We start from the raw sequence: 25,842 nt of genomic DNA on the forward strand, positions 1-25,842 counted from the left end.
TGATATGACAGAGCTGTCATAACTTACCCTCTAAGTTCACAATTAAGTCTTCAACTGTGTACCCAACAAGCACACGCCCCATCCAGCACAGAGGGTGGAAACAGCTCATTGATGAAGTGAGTGTTCTAAATGGTTTGTACGGTTGCAAATAATAGTTGTATGAGGATGTAGTTTGAACATTCATTAATCGAAAGTAAAATATGGTTGATCTGTGTGTATGTGTGGAGGGGATTATCTTCCCAGCTCTCAACACCTTTTAAGCTGTCTTGAAATTAAATTGCCAACTATCTGCATTTGAGCCACCATGGCAAGTCCTGAATTAGAGAGCTGGGGAAGAATAGACAGGGATTAAGTGTTGGCCAATGAAGGGAATTACAAGGGCACCAGCCACATTAGCCAAAGAATCCTCTTCACCATTAATTGGTTGTACCAACTTAGGTGGGCACCTCCTGTTTCCCAGAAAAGGTTCTGAGCAAGTAGCCTGGAATGTTCTGTACTGAAACCAATGCTATGGCTTTGGTACCTGACCCGACCCCCCCCCCCCCGAAAACTGAATGAGGGAGAAAGATCTGTTGGGGTGCTCCTGCCCTGAGACCCTCTATCTTACACTCAACCTATGTATATGTGTGTGTGTGTAAATAAAACCATATTTATCACAAAGAAACCAGTCTCCAGCAACCTTCATTCCAAGTAACCACAGGGCATGTGATGGCACCCCAATATCTCAGACTGCTTGGAGACTAGACACACACATCACACACACACACACACACACACACACACCATCCTTGCCTAAATCTTGAACTTTTCAGGGAGCGCATGCTGTGCTTTAAAAACTGGTTTATGTAATTTTCTGCTGCCCTCCAGTGGAGTTATAGAGTTGTAACTTCTGGTGAAGGGAAGTGGGTTGTATATGGTGCATGAGGGGAGAGGAAGACAGACAAAAATAATTTCCTTCTCAGAGATCTCGAGGTGGCATTGTTTGCAGTCTCAAGAAAAGCAATTGTGTCCGAAAGCAGAAGCCCTCTGCAGAGATCCAGGGTCCAAAACAGGCTAAACTTATGCAACTCCCTTATTTAATGAGGAAACAGCATCCAGCTCAAATATTTGGTGAGCCCTTATTGCAGTGGCAAAAGGCATCTCATAGCAAGGCAAAAAGAGCGCTTCTGTTATTGCATTTCTATTCTCAAGACAATTGAGGTAGACAATTTGAGGAGGTGGGTGCTGTGAAAGGACACTCGCTGCATTTAGCCGAGACAAGCAATCTTATTTTCTGGGTTCAGCTTAAGGCGAAATGAGTGCTATGTCTACATGGCAGCTCTGACTGGCTGGAAATCAGTGACAAAATCATCTCACCTCCACTTTCTTATATGAAGCAATTTCTTTGCAAAAAAAGGTTTAAACAACAACAAGGAGGTCAAAAGGAGATTTAAGTGAATAAATGTATACATGATGCTAAAAACCAGACAAAACATAGATACCTGAAGCATAAGGAAAAATGCTGCACTTGGAAGATTAAGGCAATGCATCCATCAAATGAATATGTAACAAACAGTGGCGTAGAAGTAAAGGGTTGTGCCCAACTAAGTTCCACTACTAAGAACAGAACCTATTAACATAAATGGACCTAAGTCAGACTTGTGCATTAATCTCAATGGGTCTATTCTGGGTAGAACTAACATTTGATACAACACACTGAGATTAATCTATCCAAGTTAGTCATGCCCATTACTTTCAAAGGGTCCAATGAGTGGGATGAACATTGGACACAGTTCTAAGAGTTTGGTTTATTATTACATTTCTATCCTACTTTTTCTACAAAGAGCTCAAGGTGACGTACATGGTTCTCCACAACCACCACCCCACCCCACATATTACCCTCACAACAACCAAGTGTGGTAACATAGGCTGAGACTCTATGGTTGGTCCAAGGCAGGGGGTTGGTCCACTGCCCCTCAGACCTTGTGGGGGGCCAGACTATATTTTGAAAAAGAAGAAGAACGAATTCCTATGCTCCACAAATAACGCAGAGATGCATTTCAAATAATGCGACACATTCTACTCATGTAAAAACATGCTGATTCCAGGACCGTCCATGGGCCAGATTTAGAAGGCAATTGGGCCAGATTTGGCCCCTGGGCCTTAGTTTACCTACCCATGGTCAAAGGTCATGCAGTGAGCAATATGACTTTGTGGGGATTCAGACACAACTTGGGGGGGGGGGAGTTCTGCAAAACAAAATTGATCTAACCCCCCCCCACCAACCACCGAGTACAGCAAACACTTTTTACTCTCCCCAAGAAAAACAAAGTTGTTGTTGTGTGTGGGTTTTAAAGCCCTAAAGTCGCATTAAAGCTGGATGACTCTCAATCTCCATTATTGCTGCCATTATTTTTATTATTGTTATTTATTAATATTAAAATTAATAATAAATTATAATTATATTATTATTACAATTATTATTATTAATAATATATTATTACATTATAATAATAATTATTAATAATAATAATGCCTGAAACAATTATCCGCCTAGGGTATTCCGCGGATTCGAACTCTTCAGTCCCAAAACTCCTTCTGGAGGCGGAGGAAAGAAGACCTCCCTTGAAGACTTCAACTCCCATGAAGCTTCGCAGGAGGCGACGTTGCCGAGCGAATGAGGGTTGTGCCAAGGGGAGGGGGGAGGGAGGAGTGGGAGTGGCAAAGGCCCCTTCGCGCAGGCGCAGAGGATGGTGGGGACAAAGGCTTGATGCAGCTGCAGGAGAGAGAGAGAAAGCTGCAGGTAGGGAGGGGCTCTGTTTTGTTTGGGGGGGGGCAAAGGGGTGGCCGCACCGGGGAAAGGGAGGGGGGCAACGGGCAGGAACTGGGCGACCCCAGCACATCTCCTCCCCAACCAGTTATCCCCATGCAACTTCCACCCTTCTCATTTGCGCCCAGAAAAGGCTGCTTCTTCCATCCCGCCGCGCCTCCTTCCCCCTCCGCTGCATCCCTAAAGCAGACGGTGCTGCGGGCGCTTCGCTTCCTGTGCAAAAAGAGAGCGAGAGATCTGGCCGTGCAAAGAGACGCGAGCATCATTCCCTCTGCAGAGAGGCCTCGCCAAAGGCCAGCTTCCGGCCCACCACAGATGCGGAAATCCGAACAAGGGGCGGGGGCGGGGGGACCCGACTTCAGAAAAAGCAACAAAGGACACGTCTTTTTTTTTTTCAAAAACCACACACGCACACCGTACAATACAAAAGCAGGTTGTTATTTTAAAACACTTCAGTTCTCCTAATTTCCAGCTGCTCAGTGCCCCTTAAAACGGGCTTCTAGTCCAGCTTGGAGCACACTTTCTATTCCGAAGCAAGTCCCACCGTAGGAAGGATGTGCGAGAGAGGGCCGAAAAGAGAGACAGCAAGCAGCAGCAGCAGCAGCACAACCTAAGTTCTGCAGTTCCTGGAGCCGCAATTCTGCATGCAGATTTGTGCCAAAGTTCCCTTTCAGGTGAAAGGAGCCCACAGTCCTTTCCTGCATAGGGAGCCCCAAATCCTTCCAGAGGTACAAGCAGCGTTTATCTCTCAGGCGCTGAAGGGCATAATCTTCAGCCCCCCTGCGGGTTTGACAAGAGCTCCCTGAAAGAAGCCCCAGTTTCATGGTGAGCTATGGCGTGCACACAAAATTTCATAGAGATCTATGGATTACATGCATAGAAAAATCTCTTTTTCTTTCTCCATGCCCAGCATGTGATCAGTGCTGCACACGACTAAAATTCGTACACCACAAAAGCCTCTAAGCCTCATGGGCCGAATATTATTTTTACCTCTCCAGTTCCCTAACCTAGCGGTCAGGATGTTGGAATTAAGACTGGACAGGCATGACTTTAACTCCCTGGCTTAGTGCCATGTTTTATTTGGACAGCCATTTATTGTCTCTCAGCTTAATCTACCTCACAGGGCCACTGTGAAGATTATAAAGGTCGTGGGGGGAATCGAGAGCTGTTTGCAAGAAGGGTGGAAGGGAAAAATGCAATGGTGTCATTTTGATAATTATTAATAAAATTCATTAGGGCACACTGTTCACTTTCCTCCCTGCCTTCTCTCAAGTAAACTTCCAAGATAGCCTGTAAAAAGTGTCCTGAGTGTAACTGCATTGCAATACATTCTTCCCTCTCCATGCCATAAGGTATACAAACCCAAATTTATCTTTGCTTTGATAAGTCACACAATTTAAGATAGAAAGCACTACGTAGAAAACACACACATACACATTGCTTTGTGGATTCTTTGAAAACTGACAATCAACTTCCTAATCTACATTAGGGTAGCCTACCAATGTTGTCACCATCTCCTCTTTTTAAATTATTTTTGTTCCTTCACCTGTAGCAGCAGCCAGATAAGCAATTCGTTTTTATACATACAGTATAGCACAATCAGTCTGCTCTGCAGGAGGAGACTGCAGTCTCAAAATTGCCACATGTAATGCAACAGGGGCAGGATATTTAATGGCTGAGTTACAGGTCAGTAGAGGTGGGGGACCTGTGGTCTCCAGATGTTGGTAGAACTGTACCTCTCATCACCTCTGACCATTGGTCATGCTTGCTGGGGCTGATGGGAATCAGAGTTCAACCACAATTGGAGGGTGGGCACATGTTCCCCACCCCTGTGGTGCAGTGCAAGAACTAGGAGATTGTGCCAAAGGCCTGATGAAAAAAAAAGCTGGGTTTTGTGGAGAGAATTGAAGGAAATATATAGGATCACAGGTGTGTGCCAGGCAGAAGAGGAGATGCTGTTCTTTGTTTTGGTTTTGGTTTGGTGGTGGTGGTGGTTGGTTGTTTTTTTTTAAAGCCTCTGGTCCTTGAGAAAACTCATAGCAGTCTTTTAAATCAGAATGGGGGAATTTGTGGCCCTTCAGATGTAGTTGAACTCCCATCCGTCCCAGCCAGCATGGCCAACTTTTCAGGGATGATGGGAGCTGGAGCTGTCAAAGGTTCACCACCCCTGCTTTAAAAGAACACCCTTTACACATGCAGCAATAAACCTGCTAGCACATTTGCAAATCTAAGCAGAGTTTGGTATTATTATTTATTTTATTATTTTTTCAGTTTATACACTGCCCTATACCTGCAGGTCTCAGAGCGGTTCAGAGGGTAAAATCTGAATATAAAACCACAAAATACATAATAACCCCCCCCCAAACCAATACCTCCCTCCAACTCCTTTTAAAAGGGCATAGGATCAACCAAATGCCTGCTTAAATAGAAACGTTTTGCCTGGTGCCAAGAGGTGTATAATGAAGGCACCAGGCAAACTTCCCTGGGGAGAGCATTCCATAGACGGGGAGCCACTGCAGTGAAGGCCCGTTCTCGAGTTGCCACCCTCAGGACCTCTCGAGGAGGCGGCACATGAAGGAGGGCCTTGGAAGATGATCTCAGGGTCCGGGTAGGTTCATACGAGAAGCAGTCCTTGAGGTATTTCAGTCCTGAGCTGTTTAAGGCTTTATATGTCAAAACCAGCACTTTGAATTGGGCCCGGAAACTAATTGGTAGCCAGTGCAGTCGGACCAGAATTGGTGTAATAGGCTCAAACTGTCTTGATCCGGTGAGCAACCTGGCTGCTGAATTCTGCAGTAGCAGTTTCCGAACCATCTGCAGAGGCAACCCTACATGTAATGCATTGAAGTAATCTAACCCAGAGGTTACCAAAGCATAGATGACAGTAGTTAGGCTATCCCTGTCCAGATAGGGGCGTAGCTGGGCCACCAGCCGAAGCTGATGGAAGGCACTCTGGGCCACTGAGGCCACCTGAGCCTCGAGCAACAGCAAAGGATCCAGGAGGACCCCCAAGCTACGAACCTGCTCCTTCAGAGGAAGTGTAACCCTATCAAGAGCAGGCGATCTCAGACCCAACTGGTCTAGAAAACCACCCACTAACAGTGCCTCAGTCTTATCTGGATTGAGCTTCAGTTTGTTGCTTCTCAAAGCAGTTTCTGTGCCAAAACTGGGTTTAAACCCTGATTGAAATGTCCAGGAAATCAGTTTCTCCCAAAAGCACCCAGATCTGGTTTGCAACCACTCCCTCCAGAACCTTGCTCAGGAAATGGAGATTAGCAACTGGCAGGCAGTTAGGTTTTCTGAATTGGTATGGTTTCAGATAAGATCAAGGAATTGTAGGTTGAGATTCATGCCCTGGAAGGGGGGTGGAGCTAGATGACCCTTGGGTTTCTTCCAACACTACAGTTTTGTGATTCTATGTAGAGCAACATCTTGGTAAAAATGTCCTCCGTTCCCTCCACAACGTTACCTCCTCAATGAGCATAAGAATATTCACCAATAGTTTAAAAACGAAAACCAGAAATAAAATACTTTTTAAACACAGTATCTGTAGCCATCTTCCCTATAGCGATATCCTGGAAAGTGCAGCTCAGTCAAAGGCTTGAAAAAGTATGTCTGTCTCCCTCTCCTCCCTAGGGTGGGCCCTAGTGGCTTCCCTACAGCTGGATCATTATGTACAGTGCTTGAACACCTGAAAGCACAATACAAAGTCTTTATTGGTAGTAGCATATTATTATTAGTGCACCTAGGACTGCGAATAAGTCCATTTACATCTGGCATAGGCAAACTCGGCCCTCCAGAAGTTTTGGAACTATAGCTCCCATCATCCCTGACTACTGGTTCTGTTAGCTAAGGACGATGGGAGTTGTAATCCCAAAAACATCAGGAGGGCCAAGTTTGCCTAAGCCAGATTTACATGAACAGATGTGGAGAATAACTGCAGTAGAGAGTGTGACTGTGTTAAAGTTATCCCCTTAGTTATAAATTATAAAATGCTTTGGATTGGCCATACATTTGGCACGCTCAGCAAAGCCATACCATACTTGGGTAACCTTGTCAATATACAAAGTGGCACTGGATATGGAAGGAAGACATAAGACCTCACTTTCCAGTTCCTCTAATGGGTACTGGATTCCCTATTTCAGAAGAAGTCATCCATGCAGTACATTATAGGGCGGCAGAACCACAATGAGGGCTATTCATTTCAGCTCCTGCGCTGGTGTTTTTGTTTGTTTTTACAGGGCTTAAAGTGCGTATAGTGTGTGTATAAAGTGTGTAACTAAGGTTATTAAGAAAGGAGGGAATAAGCAGATAGTTTGGGATGGAAGACTATTCTAACTGGGTGTCAGCATTTGACGATTATAAATGATTCTGCCTCTCCCAGATCTCCTTATTCCCTCATTCCTGAATAACTGTGGTGGTGCTTTTCCTCCTTAAGCCAGAAATGTCACCACATCACTTTAACATGGGCCACTATAAACCAACAGTGTGTTATTAGAGGGTTAAAACGAACTTGCTCTTTCAAATCTTTTAATTGCCTTGCTTGCAAGTACAGCAAAGTGGCTAAAGTGGTTTTGAGTGTTACAAGTTTAGACTTCCCTGAGACTTTTCAACTGGCCTTACAAATTAAGTAATATTTCTCCACAGTCAGCCTAAATCCGATCTGCCACAGTTTGAATTCATTGCTCCTTGCACTTCCCTTAATATTGGGGGGGGGGGACACACTCGCCTGCAATAAACACTAAGGGTGTGGGGAGAGAGTCTCGTGTCCCTTTGTTATTAACCAAACTGGGATGCTTTGAGCCAGATCTGCTAATGTGCCATACTTCCTTGAATAAACGACAGACGTTTGGAAGGGCTTCCTTCTGATATTAAGGTGCCATTTCATCCTCACGTTAGCAGACCGCTTTGGCTTGTTTACATATGGCTCCAGCTGTATCCGTGGTTAATTTTGGTTAATTTGCCTTGTTTCCACATTCATGGAGTCTTGTTCAATCACTGTATCATGGTCACACTCAGGGGCGGGGGCTGAGGGTCCCCAAAAAATTCCAGGGAGGGGGCTGGGCCCCCTCAAAATTCAGTAGCACCTATGCACACATGCTGCAGGGTGTTCTAACTTTACCTGCACAGCCCTGGCTCCCTCAATTGTGGGGGCAAGGCAGCGCACCTGGTCACACTTTTGCTAAGCAGTCTTCTAAGCAACTACACTCCTCCTATCTGAGAAGCCTCACTTAGGAGAGTTTCTGCTGAGCAACTGCTAACATGCTTGCCCCCTCCAAGCACCCCAACAATGCCAACTTCTTTCACTCAAGTGTGCACCTAGAGTACTGAAGAGTGTGTTTATAAGACTTGAAGCTGAATAAAACTGCTAGCAAAACACTTCATTTTTGTGTTGTACTTACTCTCTTATACATCACTTTAAACCTGAATACTAAAACCTCTGTTCAGTGTTAAAAACTCAGATATATAAGCTAGGTGTCAAATGGTTCCTTAAACCAAGGTTGCAGTCACCAAAACTGAATGTCTAGTTGCTATTTTGGGGCAAGTGATGGATTGACTGTGAATGATTCTCAGTTAAACACCTGGCTAATTCAGATGACAACCTTAAACTAGATTAAGAGCTTTGATAACTTAAATAATAAAAGTCATTGGCCTATTCCAACCTCTTTTACTGCTCCCAGGCTGCACAGAAAAAGCATTTTGGTTCCAGAAGTTCATTCCGATTGTGCAGATAAAATACAACTGATTGTATTCTGCAGGATGGGGTATTAGTGTGTGGAAACAGTCCAGATCCAGTGATTCCCAGATGGAGATGTCAGGGGCCCAGGCATCTTCACTTAATCATAAGTGGTCAAAAGGCAGGTGCAAAATGTGCCTGTCGCCTGGCTAATTTCGAACCCTGCCTCTGTTGCCATTGTTAAAAGTGGAAGCACAGAAATACCAAGATGGTATGGACTGGTCAGATCTTGTGGGTGTGAGCTCATTTGGCAGGAGCCATGGGGACAAGAGCTTAGGTGGCTACTGAATTGAAAAGTTATGGGGAAGACTGGAACATGATTTGTGGTGGGCAACCCACCTCTTCCCCCCAAAACTGCCTCCATCTTTCTCTCAGCTGCCCCCCTCCCACCACGTCACCCAACCATTCTTCTCTCATTGTAAGCCTCTCCCCAACCACAGCAAAAAATGTGTCCAGAATCTCAGCAGAAGAGCAAGCAGCTGGTGGAAAGGGGTGGGTGGGTGGGAACCACAAGCCATGGAATGGGTTAAGCCCACACTCCTCTGTCCACAGTTTCCCTTGCAGATCATTCCTTTTAAGCTATTCTCTCCCAGAACTGGCACCGCGCTCTGGGCTTTCGACATCATACAACTAAATTGTTCAGTAAACCCAAGCTCAGAGGGAGCCAATGCAACTGAGAATTCTGGTTCAGATCAGTCAGCTTTAAATCTCCTCTGTTGGCTGTGCTTGTTAGGTTTTGCCCTAGTGCAAACATCTGCAAATGAAATTAATTGGAAAACAACAAAATAGAGTAAATGTACTTTTTTAGGGTGGGAGAGAGAAACAATTGTGACAAGCAAATTATACTCCAGCACTAATTTTATTCAAATTGGGCCCTACCAGGAAATTGTACCCAACTGATTCAGCTCACGCTTAGCACAGAGGGAAGTAAAAATAATATAGTGCTGGTCTCCTTCAGACTTTATGTTTTTGTCTTTAGATTTAAATTTCTCCTGTTAAGAGCTGAATACAGCTTGGAAAGTGTTGGGCTTATTACTACTTTGACAAGGAATATACCTCCTTATTGCTAACCATGTTTCTTGTAAAAAAATTCCTTCCTGTAGCACCTTAAAGACCAACTAAGTTAGTTCTTGGTATAAGCTTTCGTGTGCATGCACACTTCTTCAGATACACACACGAAAGCTTATGCACACGAAAGCTTACATGCACACGAAAGCTTATACCAAGAACTAACTTAGTTGGTCTTTAAGGTGCTACAGGAAGGAATTTTTTTATTTTGACTATGGCAGACCAACACGGCTACCCATCTGTAACTGGAACCATGTTTCTTGTAGTATCTAAAGTACTTTCTGAGGGCAGGGTGGGGGCAGCTTGAAACTTGCTCATTAACTGCGATTTTCTTTCCCCTCTCTTTGCCTCTGTGAATCCAGGGAACTGCCTTGACACGAGACACACAAGACAAAGACTGCTTGGATGTCATTACGGATCATCTACCACAAGTGAGGTAAAGACCAAGTTGGCTGAGTTGCTGAATTATTTCCAGTAACTGCATCCGAACACGCAGGGGGACGGACACACACACACACACAGTATTTATGATGTGAATTTAGTACCAATAAAATGGTAACACTACTTAGTTTCACCAGTCACAAATCTGCCTTGTTATTAAAACCGATTGCCGTTTATTGCTAAGAAGTAGATCCTCAGAATGTGGCCAGTGTATTATTTAATAGTGCCTGGAATCCTCCATCCCCTTCTGGTTATCTAGAAATTCCCCTGCACTTATGCCTCTTTGCAGTCATACTTTGTAGAAAGCTGATAAGCAGAAGATGTGCAAATTCATTGTTTAACTGCAACCCACCCCCCACAAACAGCTAACTGTTTTTTGTTTTGTAAAAGCCCAGAGCCCCCTCTTTTGTTAAAAAGCCACCAACTTTCTCATTCTCCACTTTTCGGAGCTCATTTCAGAAGCTCCTCTGTGCAATTTACCAAGCCAAGAATCCACAAAGAAACTCACGCATCTGCTAGTCTTGTACATGTGCAGATAACAATCAATGTCTCCTGGAAGCGCATTTCCAGCAAGTTCAGTGTCTTGCAGCATCCATGGAAAAATCTAATAATCAGATTCTGCTTGGTAGCAGGTTAGGGAGTTTTCACCACTCAGGTATTAAAGTTGCTATGATAGGTAGGGCTGTAGCATTATGGGCTGCAGATGAGGACCCACACAAAGTAGTAAAAACAGTCCCTGCACATAGAAAATCAGTATGCTGGAGAGAAGACTAGGCAGAACCCTTCACCCTGACATGCTAGCTTTCTATGGGTAGGGATTTTGTTGCTCTTGTTCTAAAAATATTTATATGGAGAAGCATTTGGGCACATGGGTCCCCTATCTGCTTTATGAAAGTGCTCTAGTCCTTCCCAATTTGGATGAAAACAAGGCTTCTGTCTAACCCAGGGGTTGCCAGTGTCATGCATCTCTAGCTTCATGTTTTCTAATAACCCCAGTGGTTGTGCAGGATTTCTCTCACCCACCCTCCCCTCCTTTAATGACCAAGCATTTGGAACATAGGTAAAGGTAAAGGGACCCTTGACCATTAGGTCCAGTCGTGGGCGACTCTGGGGTTGCGGCGCTCATCTCGCTTTATTGGCCGAGGGAGCCAGCGTACAGTTTCTGGGTCATGTGGCCAGCATGACAAAGCCGCTTCTGGCAAACCAGAGCAGCGCACGGAAACGCCGTTTACCTTCCCGCCGGAGCGGTACCTATTTATCTATTTGCATTTTTGAGCCTGCTTTCAAACTGCTAGGTTGGCAGGAGCTGGGACCGAGCAATGGGAGCTCACCCCGTCGCGGGGATTCGAACCACCCACCTTCTGATCGGCAAGTCCTAGGCTCTGTGGTTTAACCCACAGCACCACCCGCGTCCCTATTTGGAACATAGGAACTGCCTTATAGCAAGTTAGACAATTGGTTCACCTAGCTCAGTACTACACCACCTGCTGGTACCTCTTTCGTCATCTGCTCCCTGATCCTTTTAGCTGGAGATGTTAGGGATTGCACCCAAGATCTTCTGCATAGAAAGTTTGTATTCTTGTGCAGAACTGGAAGCTTTCCCAATTGCAAATCCACGAGGAAGACGTAGACCATCTCTATCCTACCACATAATGGCTTAATGATGCCACCTGTTTTGTGTGGCTCTTTTTCAATGGCTTTCAATGGCTTAACTACTTTGAAGACAGCACAGCTGGAATCCCGAGAATGCAGAGTTTAATATAAAGGAAAGGAATAGGGAAGTGGTTTGGGAGCCTGGATAACAATACCGTCTCATTAGATTGACTATACAGTATGTGCAAGATATCTGGCTGTTACAAGACTCATTAAGGATAGTTGAGAAGGGAAATTACATGTATTTTACCCAAAAAAATGCCCATGTGGAGGGGGTTGCTTAGGAATGTGACCCTGCACAGGGAAATGCACAGGATTTTTGCAATCATTTTTTAAAGCACCTGATCAACCCCTGCTGTACCAGCACTGATTGGAACACTTGAGGCATGAAAGCATAAAGCCTGTTAAGAGACATCAAATCTATGGTTTTTGTTGAAGTTTCTTGCTTTGAAAGATTGTTTTGGGTGACTAATACCAGGAGTGGTATATTGCCCTCACCTAGTCCATATCCTTTGTTCTTCACATTTTTTCCAAACTCATCTCCGCAGTAAGCAGTGTTACATGGTCTTTGACGTGTAACCTAAGAGGATCTTTATTTTGCCATTCCTGATACCCAACAAATGGTACAGCTCCACAGGGGTGAACAAATGTATGTAAACACATGAACCTCTGTTATATGGAATCAAGGCACTAGCCCAGTACCGCATGCTCTGACTGGCAACATTGCTTCACAATCTCTAACCTTAATCCAGGTAGCATGAAAACTCCCACTGAGTGATGGCCTTCCCATTCTGAAGCTACATTTCAATGAGCCAGATCATCGGTCTTTCCTTCCACTCCACTTTTAAGTGGCTCCACAGGGTCTCAAGCACTCTTTCACACTAAACCTTTTTAACTAAAACCTGTATATGTTGCATGCAGAGCATGCCTGCACGTACCTAATCCAGTGCTGTATGTTGCTTACTGACAGCAGACGCTAAGGGTTGATTCTGGGACTCCCCATGAGCAGAGCTCTGGTGTTGAGCTATGCTCCTCTTATGAACACAGAAAACCATCTTATCTGGCTCATCTTATCTGTTTGTTCCTAACTGGAAGCAGTTCTCCCGGGTTTCAGTCAGGAGTCCTGTCCCCTGCCCCATCTTACCTGAGGCTGGTGACTGGAACTGTGGTTGAGGTGCACAGATGTACGCTCTCCTCCTGAACTGTGGTCATCCTCTCCTGTTATGAAGGCACTTTCTGCTGTGTCAGACCACTGCTCCACCTAGCTTAGTATTGCCTGCACAGCCTGGAAGGAGCTCACCAGGGCTTCAGACAGGAGACATTCACAGCCCTACTACCTGCAGTTGCCATTAGAGATTGAAGCTGGACCTTTTACATGCAAGTCAGATGCTCTACCACAGAGCCATGGCTTTTCAGAGTGGCTCTCTAAAAACTGAGGCAGGCATCTCTCCCAGCGTTGCAATTTCACATCTTTTAAGGATTTCGGAAATTGAATCCAAGTCCAATATGTGTGTGAATCATGCGCTCTCTACATAGCTCTGGCCCCTCACCAGCTACATGCATGCTGCTGAAGCTGTGTGAAGGTGATCTAGTCCCTAAAAGAATCTGTTCATTCATGCCACCCCCACATTTCCCCTCCCAAGCCTGACTAACCCCCAAAATTGAGATATTTTGCCCCAAAAATATGAATCGGTGTTATAGGTTGTACCCCTCCACTAAGTTACACACAGAAATTAACCAGGTAAGGGGAACCTTTGCCCCCCCCCCCAGTTGTTGCTGGACTAGAACTCCCATTATCTGTGTCCATTGGATATATTTGCTGGGGCTGGTGGGAGTTAGTTCAGCAACAGCTGGAGGGCCAAAGGTTCCCCAAAGCTCAAATCAACCTAAGTTGGTCATGACCATTATTTTGGCCATGTCTTAGAAGAAATAACACTGCAGCTCTCCATTCTCTCTCCCATATGTCCTTCTCATCTCATACTCTTTTCTCTGTTAGTCAATTTGTCGCCTCATTATTCTATACCATGCTAGGAATATGGTAACCTGCCTTGTACTGCAAGATATATTTTTCCATGTATCCTAGTAGCATCTGCTGTGAATGGCCTCCAGGATATCAGGCACAGGAAGATCTTTCCCATCACCTGCTAATTCAGGAGTGGGGAGCCTTTGGCCTTCTGCGTGCTGCTGACCTTCAACTCCTACTAGCCCTAGAAAGCATGATCAATGCCTAGGGATGATGGGATATGTAATTCCACAACATCTGGAGAGCCAAAGGTCCCCCATACCTGTTCTAATGGAGCCTTTTAACAGGAGCTCCCAGGGATTGAATTTGTGACCTTCTGCATGCAAAACAGGTGTGCTGGCAATGAGTTGCAGTCCTTCTCTCAATCCAAATCATGTTAAACAGATCTGATTTATTAAGGTGGATTATATTTAGCATCAGCTCTGAAGAGTAACATTCTGCTTGAGAGGCATTCCTACCTAGGTTGCGCTAGATCAGGGGTCTGCAACCTAAGGCCCATGGGCCACAAGCGGCCTGTGGGGGTCATTTAACCTGCGCATGGACCCCCACTGCCCGCTCAGTCGGCTCCTGTGTGCCACGCTAAACCGGTGGGGAACAGAGCAGGGACCGCCTTCTGTGATGCTGCCTGGCCTCCCATTGGCTGCAGGAAGCTGCACACGCCTCCTCTGCACCAGAAGGAGTGCCAGAAATAGCGTTTGCACGTGTGTGCACTCAGGCCCACCGCGGCGTCTGCGGGACCGTGAACCGCCCCAAGCCACAAAAACTTTGCTGACCCATGCTAGCCCTTTACTTATTTGGCATGTGCAGAGCCTTTGAAAGGCCAGGGGTACATACTGTGCTCCTCTCAAAAGGCTGTTCCACATTCAGACCTGCTCAGTGCCAAAGCTGCTGCAACTTGCGAACTTTCCTTTCCACTTGGGGCAGTTCAGCTGTGAAGGTTAAACTTCCTATTTAATTGTACCTTTTGAGCCCATGGCTTTATTTAGTGTGACAAAAAAAAACAAAGAAACAAACCCAAATCTGGGTATTGTGTGTGTGTGTGTGTGTGTGTGAGAGAGAGAGAGAGAGAGAGAGAGAGAGAGAACTGCAACCCACTCAAAGCTTGAAGGGCATGGTGGCCTAGAGGTGTAATGAAAGCAGTAGGTTGCATGCACTGGATTATTGTGAGATAATGGCTTGGCATAGGTAGAGGGATGCAGAAGTAAGGAATCTCTCACTTGGGCCAGTGAAAGCTCTTTCTATGTCCATTTTAGTCTTAGAAGCTCCCTGCTCCACACCAAAAATGTCATGAGATCTAGAAGCCTGACACTTTTTTTAAAAAAAAAAGCAGTGCAATTAAATCAGCCTGGTTCAGAATATTGGAAGGGCTAAGCACCCACTAGGACTTAAATATTTTATTCTTCTCTTTTCCCAAACAGCATCAAAAACGTCTGAGATAAATGCAGCCACTCTCGACCTCACCTGCAAAGTCATGGCTGCTGCCCCTCATCTCAATGTGGACGCACTCCGTGAAGTCTTGGAATGCCCCATCTGCATGGAATGTTTTACCGAAGAGTACCTAAGGCCGAAACTGCTGCACTGCGGGCATACCATCTGCAAACAGTGCACTGAGAAGCTCCTGGCCAACAGCATCAACGGGATACGATGTCCCTTCTGCAGCAAAGTCACGAGGATCACCAGCTTGGCTCAGCTGACGGACAACCTGACCGTGCTGAAGATCATAGACACAGCGGGACTCAGCGAAACAGTTGGCATCCTCATGTGCAAGGCTTGTGGGCGGAGGCTCCCCAAGCACTTCTGCAAGAGCTGTGGCATGGTCTTGTGTGAATCGTGCAAAGAAGCTGAGCATGTGCAGCAGGGGCATGGCGTGGTTGCTATCAAAGAGGCAGCCGACGAACGGAGGAGGGAATTTGGGGCTCGGCTTGGCCAGCTGCGAGAGCTCATGGGGGACCTGCAGAAAAGGAAGGCAACTTTGGAAGGAGTTTCGAAAGACCTCCAAGTAAGGTACAAAGCCGTCCTGCAGGAGTATGGGAAAGAGGAGCGCAAAGTCCAAGAGGAGCTTGCTAGATCCCGAAAGTTCTTCACCACTTCCCTCTCTGAGGTGGAGAAAGTGAACAGCCAGATCATGGAGGAGCAGGCTTACCTGCTGAACATCGCCGAAGTGCAGATTGTGTCACGGTGTGACTACTTCCTTGCCAAAATCAAACAGGGAGACATAGCCCTCTTAGAGGAAGAGGGTGATGAAGAGGAACCTGAACTGATGAACAGCCTCCCCAAAGAGCTGACCCTGCAAGAAGTTGAGCTCCTCAAGGTAGGCCATGTTGGGCCGCTGCAGATTGGACAAGTGGTTAAAAAACCCAGGAGCATCAATGTGGAGGAATCGCAGGTGGAGATGGTGGCAGTGGCCTCTGTCTCCTTCAGGGAGGCAAACGTGGCTGACGCAGAGGTCAGCTCGCTGCCCAGTTGCTCCTCACCCACCAAACCACGCATGCCAGAGGCAGCAGCCAGCATCCAGCAGTGCAACTTCCTCAAGAAGATGGGCTCTAAAGGCAGCACTCCAGGGACTTTCAACCTGCCCGTTAGCCTGCATGTCACGCCCCAGGGGGAGGTGCTTGTAGCAGATCGCGGAAACTTCCGAATCCAAGTCTTTACCCGCAAGGGCTTCCTAAAGGAGATCCGCCGGAGTCCCAGTGGCATTGACAGCTTTGTGCTCAGCTTTCTCGGAGCAGATCTGCCCAACCTGACTCCTTTGTCTGTCACCATGAACTGCAATGGACTGATTGGCGTGACCGACAGCTACGACAACTCTGTAAAGGTGTACACGATGGACGGGCACTGTGTGGCGTGCCACAGGAGCCAGCTAAGCAAGCCGTGGGGCATCACTGCCCTCCCGTCGGGGCAGTTTGTAGTGACGGATGTGGAAGGGGGGAAGCTTTGGTGCTTCACAGTAGACCGCAGCATTGGGGTTGTGAAGTACAGTTGCCTGTGTAGCGCTGTGCGGCCCAAGTTCGTGACTTGTGACACCGAAGGGACTATCTACTTCACCCAGGGGCTGGGCTTGAACCTTGAAAACCGCCAACATGAGCACCACTTGGAAGGAGGCTTTTCGATTGGTTCCGTTGGCCCAGATGGCCATCTTGGCCGGCAGATCAGCCATTTCTTCTCGGAGAATGAGGACTTCCGGTGCATCGCAGGGATGTGCGTGGACGCCCGGGGGGACCTGATCGTTGCAGACAGCAGCCGGAAGGAAATACTGCATTTTCCAAAAGGGGGTGGCTATAACATCTTAATCCGGGAGGGACTCACGTGCCCTGTTGGCATAGCCATCACCCCCAAAGGACAGCTCTTGGTCTTGGACTGTTGGGATCATTGCATTAAGATCTACAGTTACCACCTGAGGAGGTACTCCACACCTTAAGAGGGAAAAGGCATGGTGTGTGTGTGTGGGGGGGGGGTAACATGTGTGTCCACACAAGAGATTCCTTTGTTGTTCCTAGTAGACTGACTTGTGATTCAGTGCCATAGTTTTCAAGCAGAGTGTGCCACAGTCCTGGCTGAACTGGTGCAGTGGCCACCTTTTTTGTGTGTGCTCTTAGAAGAAAAGATAGGCAATCTCTGTGTTTGTGTGTGCGCATTTTATTATTATTAAAATAGAAGTTAGCTAAGTAAATCTCCTGAGTAAGTGGAGAATGCTGGTAAAAGAGAGCTGGGATTTTTATTAGTCCTGCCTTGCACCTGTAGGTTCCACCCCCACTTTATGCCACTGCATGCGTATCAGGGCTCCAGCAATAGTCTCTTTTCATTGGCCTTTTCACCACAGTAGCTGGTAGTACTTTCCCCACTACTGAATCCTTTTAATTTCCCAACTGTGTTGGTGCAGCCCACCCATCACAAACACTTCATCACCACAGTCCTGGTTTGAAATCAACCCCCCTCCTCCCCAAACCAGGATCTCACCCATTCTTACAGTGCCAACAGAGCCCTAGCGCTCAACATGTGTTAATGTGTATGTGTGTGTGTGTGCAAGAGAGAGACTGACTTTTTGCCCATTTATCATTCTGAAGTTAGACTGCTGCAATTGCAGGAAACTTGACTTGAAGCTAAAACTGTCTCCTAGGATTCTATGTTCATGAACCTTTTGTTTTCAACAGCAGCGATAGCGTTGCTGGATGGGAACTGATCCGAGATTTGTTTTTGATTCATGACTTTTGTGTTGTCTCTCGCTTGGGAAAAAAAATGTCTTGGAAAGCCATGTTTCTTGTTGATGTTTTTGCCAGGGGAAGGAGAAATTGGAAGCAAACAAGATCAAATCTGACAAACGATATGTTTAACCCTGCACCTTCAATATCCAGCATTCCACACCGCTGCATTGCCTGATGGGTTTCCACTAGTTGCACCATACGGAAAAGCTACTTGTCCGTAAGATGGGGGAAAGGCAGCTTTTTATTTCATTACAGGGGATCTCCCCCCACCCCCCGCACGCCATGTCTTCACGTCTCAATTCCTTTCACAGCAAAATGCTATGTTGCCAGCGACGCCGCTAGGCCTTATTTAAGGTAACAGACGGGTTTGCGCATCAGCCAGTGGGCATAAGGCTTGGGTCAGATGAAGCATGAAACCACAGCTGGGTGAATTAGCACACCCTAGGCATGCCCAAAAAAGGACAAGAAACACATCCTCTGATGTAACTGAAATGTCTCAGAGAGAAAGGAAACCAGCTTGTTAAGCATAAATAGGACACAGTTGCCCAGCGTTAATCTGCCAGAATTAACGGTGTTCACTTCCAGCAGTGCCCTTGCAAAAATGCTGGGGCAGGGAAAATGATTTCAAGCTGGTTCTGTAGTGGCTTGGATTGCTGGAAGGAGAAAAAAAGTCACAGCTCGCCAAAGCTCCAGTTATCATGGCCCTTGCATTCTCAACATGGGCTGGGGAAGGCCAAGCTACTGCATATGGGTTTGTGCTCTGGCTGTGTCAAGCAAGAGTGGAGTGTTAATTGGTCTGAAATGCTTTGGATGTGACAGGTATTATGTAGAACATAGAGGATCACTACGCTCCCACTGTAGTTGCAAGAGCTGGATATATAGATACCTTTCCTACTAATTTACTCTTGCGAAAAGGGGGACTGGCAGGCTGCTCTCTCTTCAAGCCTCCTTTTAGTTTTTCCCAAAGACAGTTCAGGAAAGGCAGGGTTACAGTTAAGGTGATGGATACCAAAAAAAGTGAAGGAGTGTGAATAATTAGGGGGCACAACCCACACACACCTAAAAACACCACAGATCTTATTCTGTGCTAGTGTGACTCTGTAACTCTGTCCTAAAGATCCCAGACTCTGCACTTGGAATGAATTTTGCGGACTGTGTTTGTTTGTGTTCATTCTCTTAATGACATGCAGAGTTGTGTGATTTTTGTTAAGTGTGTGATGTGAAGAGAGTAGAGGGGAATAATATTCATATAATAACGATTATGATTATTTATTAAATTTATATACCGCCCCATACCTGCAGGTCTCAGGGTGGCTCACAGGATAAAACCAGAATATAAAACCACAAAATACATAATAAAAATAAAAACAAAAACAACCCAATAACACACACACACACACACACACACACACATTTTAAAAGGGCATAGTTAGGGAGAAAGAAGACCTGGATGATAGTATTGGTGAGTGGAGAACTTGTCCCTCTGCTATTGGGACCCTTACCCAAACCTTACCTTTTTTAAAAGCTGCTATATTTCCATGTTTTATCATCATGAGAAACAGAATATTGTTTTAGCTCCAACATAAGCAACCTTTTCATGATGGACTGCACATGAGATGCTACATAATGATCTAAAGCACAGTGAAAGGGTACTATTTTTATTTTTAAGATAGATTTGATTGCAGCCAACTATTGCTTCTAAAGAAGGTGGATTGTATTTATGGTAATATCCCAAATACAGCGACAGTGACCCACAATCCCAGTTGTGTGAATGAAATGGAAAGCTGATGGTGTGGGCTGCCCCTTCCTGTGTGGGTTTTAGCTTTAATGGGTGGGCCTTGCCAGTGAGCTTTTATACCAAACAGAGAGACAAAGAATGGCTTCAGTATGTAGAAACAACTGAGATTGCAAATAATCACCTGGATTGGGGTATGTGTGTGTCTCTTCTGTCTAATTGCTGTGCTGCCTTCACCCACGGCCCTTCGATAAACATTACATTTATAACTGCCGCCTATCAATATATTTTTTTATTTTTTATTTTTTGCAATTTTGAAATGTTTGCTTTTATGAGCTGGCTGTTGCACACAGCCTGTGCCAGACTGATTTGCAGAAGCAATATTGTGTTTTATAAATAAGCACTTGCCGCATATGCTGTTCCAGGGAGCATCTTTTGTAGTCAATATCCCACTACAGAGAGCATTTGGGAAAGCCATAGGTTCATTTAAGTGGACTTAAAGCCCACTCTGTTCTGCTGACAGAGCACTTGACTGCCTTGGCTTTAGCCAAATAGCCACATTGCAGTTTAAGCAAAGCCCACCATCTGTTCCACTCTCCCGACAGCAAATGGGCAGAGGGAAGAGGAACAGCACATTTTAGTTTATTGTGCATTTGTGATTCACAGAGGTCCACCCCACATGCTCGCTGTATGGGGGGGGGTGCTCTTTGCATCTGCTCTGCTGTCCTGTTTTCAGCACAGATGGAGGAAGACACAGGACGTTTCTACCCCAGCTGCAGTCCACGTGCCTCTCTTGGCAAAGCAGAACTCTCTGAATTGGCCTTTCCTGCTTTGGTGAGGAGAGAATCGCTTTTGCAAGCAGCTGCTAAGCCAGAGTTCTTACTGAGTGATGATTCACATGAGCTATATGTTTAAAACAGGAGCATACAACTTGAAACAGTCTTGGCTTCCCCCCAAAGAATCCTGGGAAATGTGGTAAGCTAAGGGTGTTGAGTGGAGAAGGCACTGGCAAACTACTCCAGTATTTTGCCAAGAAAACTCCATGGACATTAAAAAGAAGAAGAAGAAGAAGAAGAGTTTGGATTTGATATCCCGCCTTTCACTCCCCTTCAGGAGTCTCAAAGCGGCTAACATTCTCCTTTCCCTTCCTCCCCCACAACAAACACTCTGTGAGGTGAGTGGGGCTGAGAGACTTCACAGAAGTGTGACTGGCCCAAGGTCACCCAGCAGCTGCATGTGGAGGAGCGGAGACACGAACCCGGTTTCCCAGATTACGTGACTACCGCTCTTAACCACTACACCACGCTGGCTCCAGGAGAAGCTTAGAGAAGAAAGTGAGAGTTTCCAAGGCATGCTCTGGTTCATGGGGTCACGGAGAGTCAAATACGACTAAGATGACTAAACAACAACAACAAGGGTGTTGATAGTTGTTACGAGACCTCTGTTCCCCTCACAGAACCACAGTTCCCAGGGAAGAGGGAAATATTACGATTATTTTCATAAAATGTATATACACTCAAACCTCGGAACTCGAACGGCTCCGCTACCGAACGTCTCAGTTCCTGAACGCCAAAAACCCGGAAGTGTTCCAGTTCTCAAATGTTCCTCGGAACTCGAACGTCTGACGCAACTTCCGCTTGAGGGCAAGAAGCTCTTGCAACCAATCAGAAGCCGCGACTCTGAACTCAAACATTTCGGAAGTCAGGTGGTCTTTCGGAATGGATTACGTTTGAGTTCTGAGGTTTGACTGTACTCAATCGTAATAAATCCTCAAAGCAGTTTACGAAAATATTGTTAAACCACTCTGAGAACTGTTAGCTCTGTGAGGGGAATAGCGAACTACAGTTTAACAAGCTTCCAATTCCTCAGGGAAGTGATGAGCACTTAAAGTAGTATGATAATGATCTGAATGTATAATACAAACAGGGCTTACCACAGATCCATTAATTTCAAACAAATGTTGAATCATATCCTCAGCCCCTAACAGGAATGGCTCTGCTCCTTGGGTCCACTTTTCTCTTTCAGCTGAGATGAAGTGTTGCTTCCCTTCTGGACAGCTGAGCATGGTCAGCTCCCTTGGGGCTACATTTGGTTCCACACATCTCATCCCATTAAAGGTAAAGGGACCCCTGACCATTAGGTCCAGTCGTGACCGACTCTGGGGTTGCGGTGCTCATCTCGCTTTACTGGCCGAGGGAGCCGGCATACAGCTTCTGGGTCATGTGGCCAGCATGACTAAGCTGCTTCTGGGGAACCAGAGCAGCACACAGAAACGCCGTTTACCTTCCCGCCGGAGTGGTACCTATTTATCTACTTGCACTTTGACGTACTTTCGAACTGCTAGGTTGGCAGGAGCAGGGACCGAGCAACGGGAGCTCACCCTGTCACGGGGATTCGAACCGCCAACCTTCTGATCGGCAAGTCCTAGGCTCTGTGGTTTAACCCACAGCACCATGTCTACACGTCTGTGTATGCAGGGAGGCACACCTAAGTGTTGTAGAAACCATTTTGAGTTTGGTGTGGGGGTGGCCCCTGTTTCGCTCCCAACACTGATAGGCACTCTTTCACCCACATTCGCTATCGGTATACACATATGTGGATTAATAAACAGCTGGGTAACTGTTTTGTCACTTGCACAAATGTGTTTTGCTCTGCCTTTTGTTTCTGGCTGTGTGCTTGAGGGTGCATTGTGTTTTTAGAAGGCTGAGTAATAGAGAGGAAATTGAATTAAATGTTCACTGCAAAAATAATAAGAAGAGAAAAAGCTGGTGTTATTAAAAACACTTCATCTCCTCTCTCTCCTCCTTCCTCCCCCTTAATGGCAGGTCTGTTTCACAAGGTCTTAAAAACAAATTATGCTTGGTAGGTAGGGAAGAAACAGAAGCATTCTCTCTCGTGCTATTAGGAGGTGCAGTAATTGCAACAGCAGCAAACAGAAATTCCTGTGGGCGTACACAGGGTAACTTCATCAAGTTTGACTCCCTGCTACTCAGATATTAGGGGTTTCTTTTCCTTTATTGTATTGGCTCCTATTATTTCTTAAACACAAAGAGAAGCAGCCTGAACACAATCTCTCTCTTTTTTTGCAGCAGCTGCAGCAGAAATTTTAGGTAAAGGTAGGGCTATTTAAGAAAAAAAAAAACCATCTCCTCTAAAGCATTAAGAAGCAAAGAATTCATATTTTGTCTATGTGTTTTGGGTGTATAGGAATCTGTCTTATACTGACTCAGACCACTGGTCCATCAAGCTCAGTACTGTGTACAATGACAAAGCAGATGCTCGACCATTGAGTTATGGCTCTTCCCTGAATCTTCCAGTGAAGGACTCTGTGTATCTTCACCTAGATCAGGGACACACACCTTTAGTGGTAGCTCTCAAGCTTGGGCATTGAATCTCAGGGAAATTAATCCCATAGTCAAGGGTGGGTCAATTTCTGAGGATATACTCAGCACACCTATATAAACATGATTTTGTGCTTAAATGGTGAACTAATGGGGTGTCCCATGGCTCAGCTGTGATATCTTTGTCGCCAAGTGTGTTGTTTTACAGCATTTTACAATATTGGTAGATCTTGTGTGATGAATTTAAAACAGTGTTGGAGAACCTGTAACCCAGGCTTCCTCAACCTTGGCCCTCCAGATGTTTTGAGACTACAGTTCCCATCATCCCTGACCACTGGTCCTGCTAGCTAGGGATCATGGGAGTTGTAGGCCAAAAACATCTGGAGGGTCGAGGTTGAGGAAGCCTGCTGTAACCCTTCAGGTGCTGGACTCTTAACTCCCTGCCACCCCCCTCGCCCCTCTGTGCATGGCTAGTGGTCAAGGATGATGGTAACTGGAGGACTTCTTGAAGGCTAAGTGTTCCCCATCCCTGTTTTAGAGCGGTGGAGATGTGTCTCTGTGATGACAACAGCCATTCCACTAATATTCCATCTTGGAACTCTTTGCCCTTTTCCTTAGGTGTGTTGCTTAAGGTATATAGGCTCAGCAACAGGTTCAGTCCCCAGCATCTCCAAACTCTGGAAGAACATGGAGAGAACTACTCAGAGTAGACAATATGAATCAGTCCAGGACAGCTGCATATGTTTAGGATGGGATGGTTGAGGCAGACGGTAGCTAGTGTAATGGCTGTCCCCAGTGAAATGTTGCAATTTCTCCAAATTCTTTCTCCTTAAAAAAAGGTCAAGGTAGTTTCTCTCCTTCTGCCCTCACACTGGTGAAGCAATGCAAGAGGAATTAGATGACAGAACAGCAGATACCAGAAACATGATCACTCATTGGTGTTTTGTGGTCTTGGTCTTGTGGTTTCAATCAACTAGTATATAACTGAGGACCAGTGTGGTATAGGAGTTAGAGCAGTGATTCATGGCTTAAAATCCTTACTTGGCCATGAAGCTTTGCCAGGTGACACTCAGCCTTACAGGATTGTTGTGAGGTTGGGGGTGAGGTGGGTGGAGAGAAGATAACAATGGTTGGCTCTTTTGTGGAAGAATAAGGCATTAAAAAATGATAAGCAAAGAAACAATAACCTGGTTTCAACCCTCACAAACCCTCTCAGCTACAGTTGTTACGCTACTTTCCAAGAAGGAACTCTACATTATTTGAAAGCCGGGTTATTGAAAGCAAAAATGCCACAACACCCTGCCCTGACGCAAAATGCAAAGATGCTTATTTGCATAAAAGGTAAAGGGACCCCTGACCATTAGGTCCAGTCGCGGACGACTCTGGGGTTGCGGCGCTCATCTCGCTTTACTGGCCAAGGGAGCCGGCGTACAGCTTCCGGGTCATGTGGCCAGAATGACTAAGCCGCTTCTGGCAAACCAGAGCAGCACACGGAAACGCCATTTACCTTCCCACCGGAGTGGTACCTATTTATCTACTTGCACTTTGATGTGCTTTTGAACTGCTAGGTTGGCAGGAGCTGGGACGGAGTAGCGGGAGCTCACCCCGTCGCGGGGATTCGAACCGCTGACCTTCTGATCGGTAAGCCCTAGGCTCTGTGGTTTAACCCACAGCGCCACCCAATCTATCTGTTGGTCAGGGGGTGACAACCTTTTTTTGCTTCCCATGGTCACATTGGCAAACTGGAGAACTGACTGTGAGCACCACACACAAATGCTATCCTATTGGATTCTTCTTCGAAACTTAAGGTCACTTGGAATGGAGAGCCCTGTAGGCACCAAGGAACACCTCTGTGGGCACACAAGTGCCCATGGGCGCCACACTGGCAACCGCTGCTGTATTGTCATCAGTAAAGAAGCGAAATGCAGAAAAGTAAAGGTTTCTCTTAGTGGGAAAGGACATTACATTTTTTTTTTAAAGAAAGCTACTGAGTGGAATTCACTGAAGGGCAAATCCCTCAACCAAGCTGAACTTTACACCGGATTTACTACACAAACCTGCACTGCTAACCTACAGGATTCAGTCTAGTTTACTCATTCATACCATCATTATAATCAAAATTTTTAAGACTCCCCAGAAATCACACAGTGGGTAAGATCAATGACATGGAAGGAGGAGCACACACTCACTTTTTCACACTCTCTAGTAAGGCAGCACCAGGAAGTTGTCATTTATCATTGTTTAAGACTGAAGCAAATGGGTTAGATGAGTTCTGAATGCATTTTATACAAAACACAACACATAGGGAAACACGGGAGGGGAAAAGACTGTCCAGGAAATGGTTTGGAGCGTCAAACTGTTTTGCATCCAGTTTGTGGATTTCATTCACCCGCACTGTCTTGCATCAGGTTGCCTATGCACAATAACTTGCCTATGCACAATAACTTTAAAGCACATTTGAAACACTCCCCACCCACCCACCCAAGAACTATGTGCACTGCTGTTTATCACCCACAGAGTTGCAATTCCCATCAATCTGTAACAAACTACAGTGCCCGGAATTCTTGGGGGGGGGTGTGTGTGTGTATGTGATATGCTTCAAATTTACTTTAAAAGTATATTATGCTCACAGTGTTCCATTTCTTCTTCTGAATGCAATGCACAGCCCAATCCCAGACTGCAGACAGTAGATAGCTATCATAGCTAATAGCCTTATAAACCAGCAGATAAGGAGTGAGGCAAATGTCCCTAGGGAGCAACCCCCCCCCCCCCAATTCCAGCACACTGCAGTTCCATCCTGTGTCACCAACAAACAGAGTGTTGAGGAGGATCT

General features: G+C 45.9%; 2 protein-coding genes and 1 long non-coding RNA gene across 8 annotated transcripts in view; 2 read left to right on the forward strand and 1 right to left on the reverse strand.

Moving 5' to 3' along the window:
- Positions 1–25,842, reverse strand: part of ASTN2 (astrotactin 2) — a 672,988-nt gene that overhangs the window by 154,485 nt on the left and 492,661 nt on the right. The window contains exon 1 of one of the 6 annotated variants that reach the window (XM_082208800.1): positions 2,484–2,587. The exons of the other annotated variants lie outside the window; for them this stretch is intronic. The gene's annotated coding sequence lies outside the window, so the exon portion shown is untranslated. Of the gene's footprint in view, positions 1–2,483; positions 2,588–25,842 lie in introns of those variants that run through there. 6 annotated transcript variants of the gene reach the window in all.
- Positions 1–25,842, forward strand: part of LOC309524411 — a 409,164-nt gene that overhangs the window by 13,657 nt on the left and 369,665 nt on the right. The window lies entirely within an intron of this gene.
- On the forward strand, positions 2,725–17,983 carry TRIM32 (tripartite motif containing 32). Its single transcript, XM_082208908.1, has 3 exons — positions 2,725–2,782; positions 9,977–10,050; positions 15,150–17,983. The coding sequence occupies exon 3, from the start codon at positions 15,203–15,205 to the stop codon at positions 17,147–17,149; it is 1,947 nt and encodes a 648-aa protein (XP_082065034.1). The 5' UTR covers positions 2,725–2,782; positions 9,977–10,050; positions 15,150–15,202; the 3' UTR covers positions 17,150–17,983.

Source organism: Podarcis vaucheri, assembly GCF_965113315.1.
Source record: "Podarcis vaucheri genome assembly, chromosome: Z".
Taxonomy (NCBI): Eukaryota; Metazoa; Chordata; class Lepidosauria; order Squamata; family Lacertidae; genus Podarcis; species Podarcis vaucheri.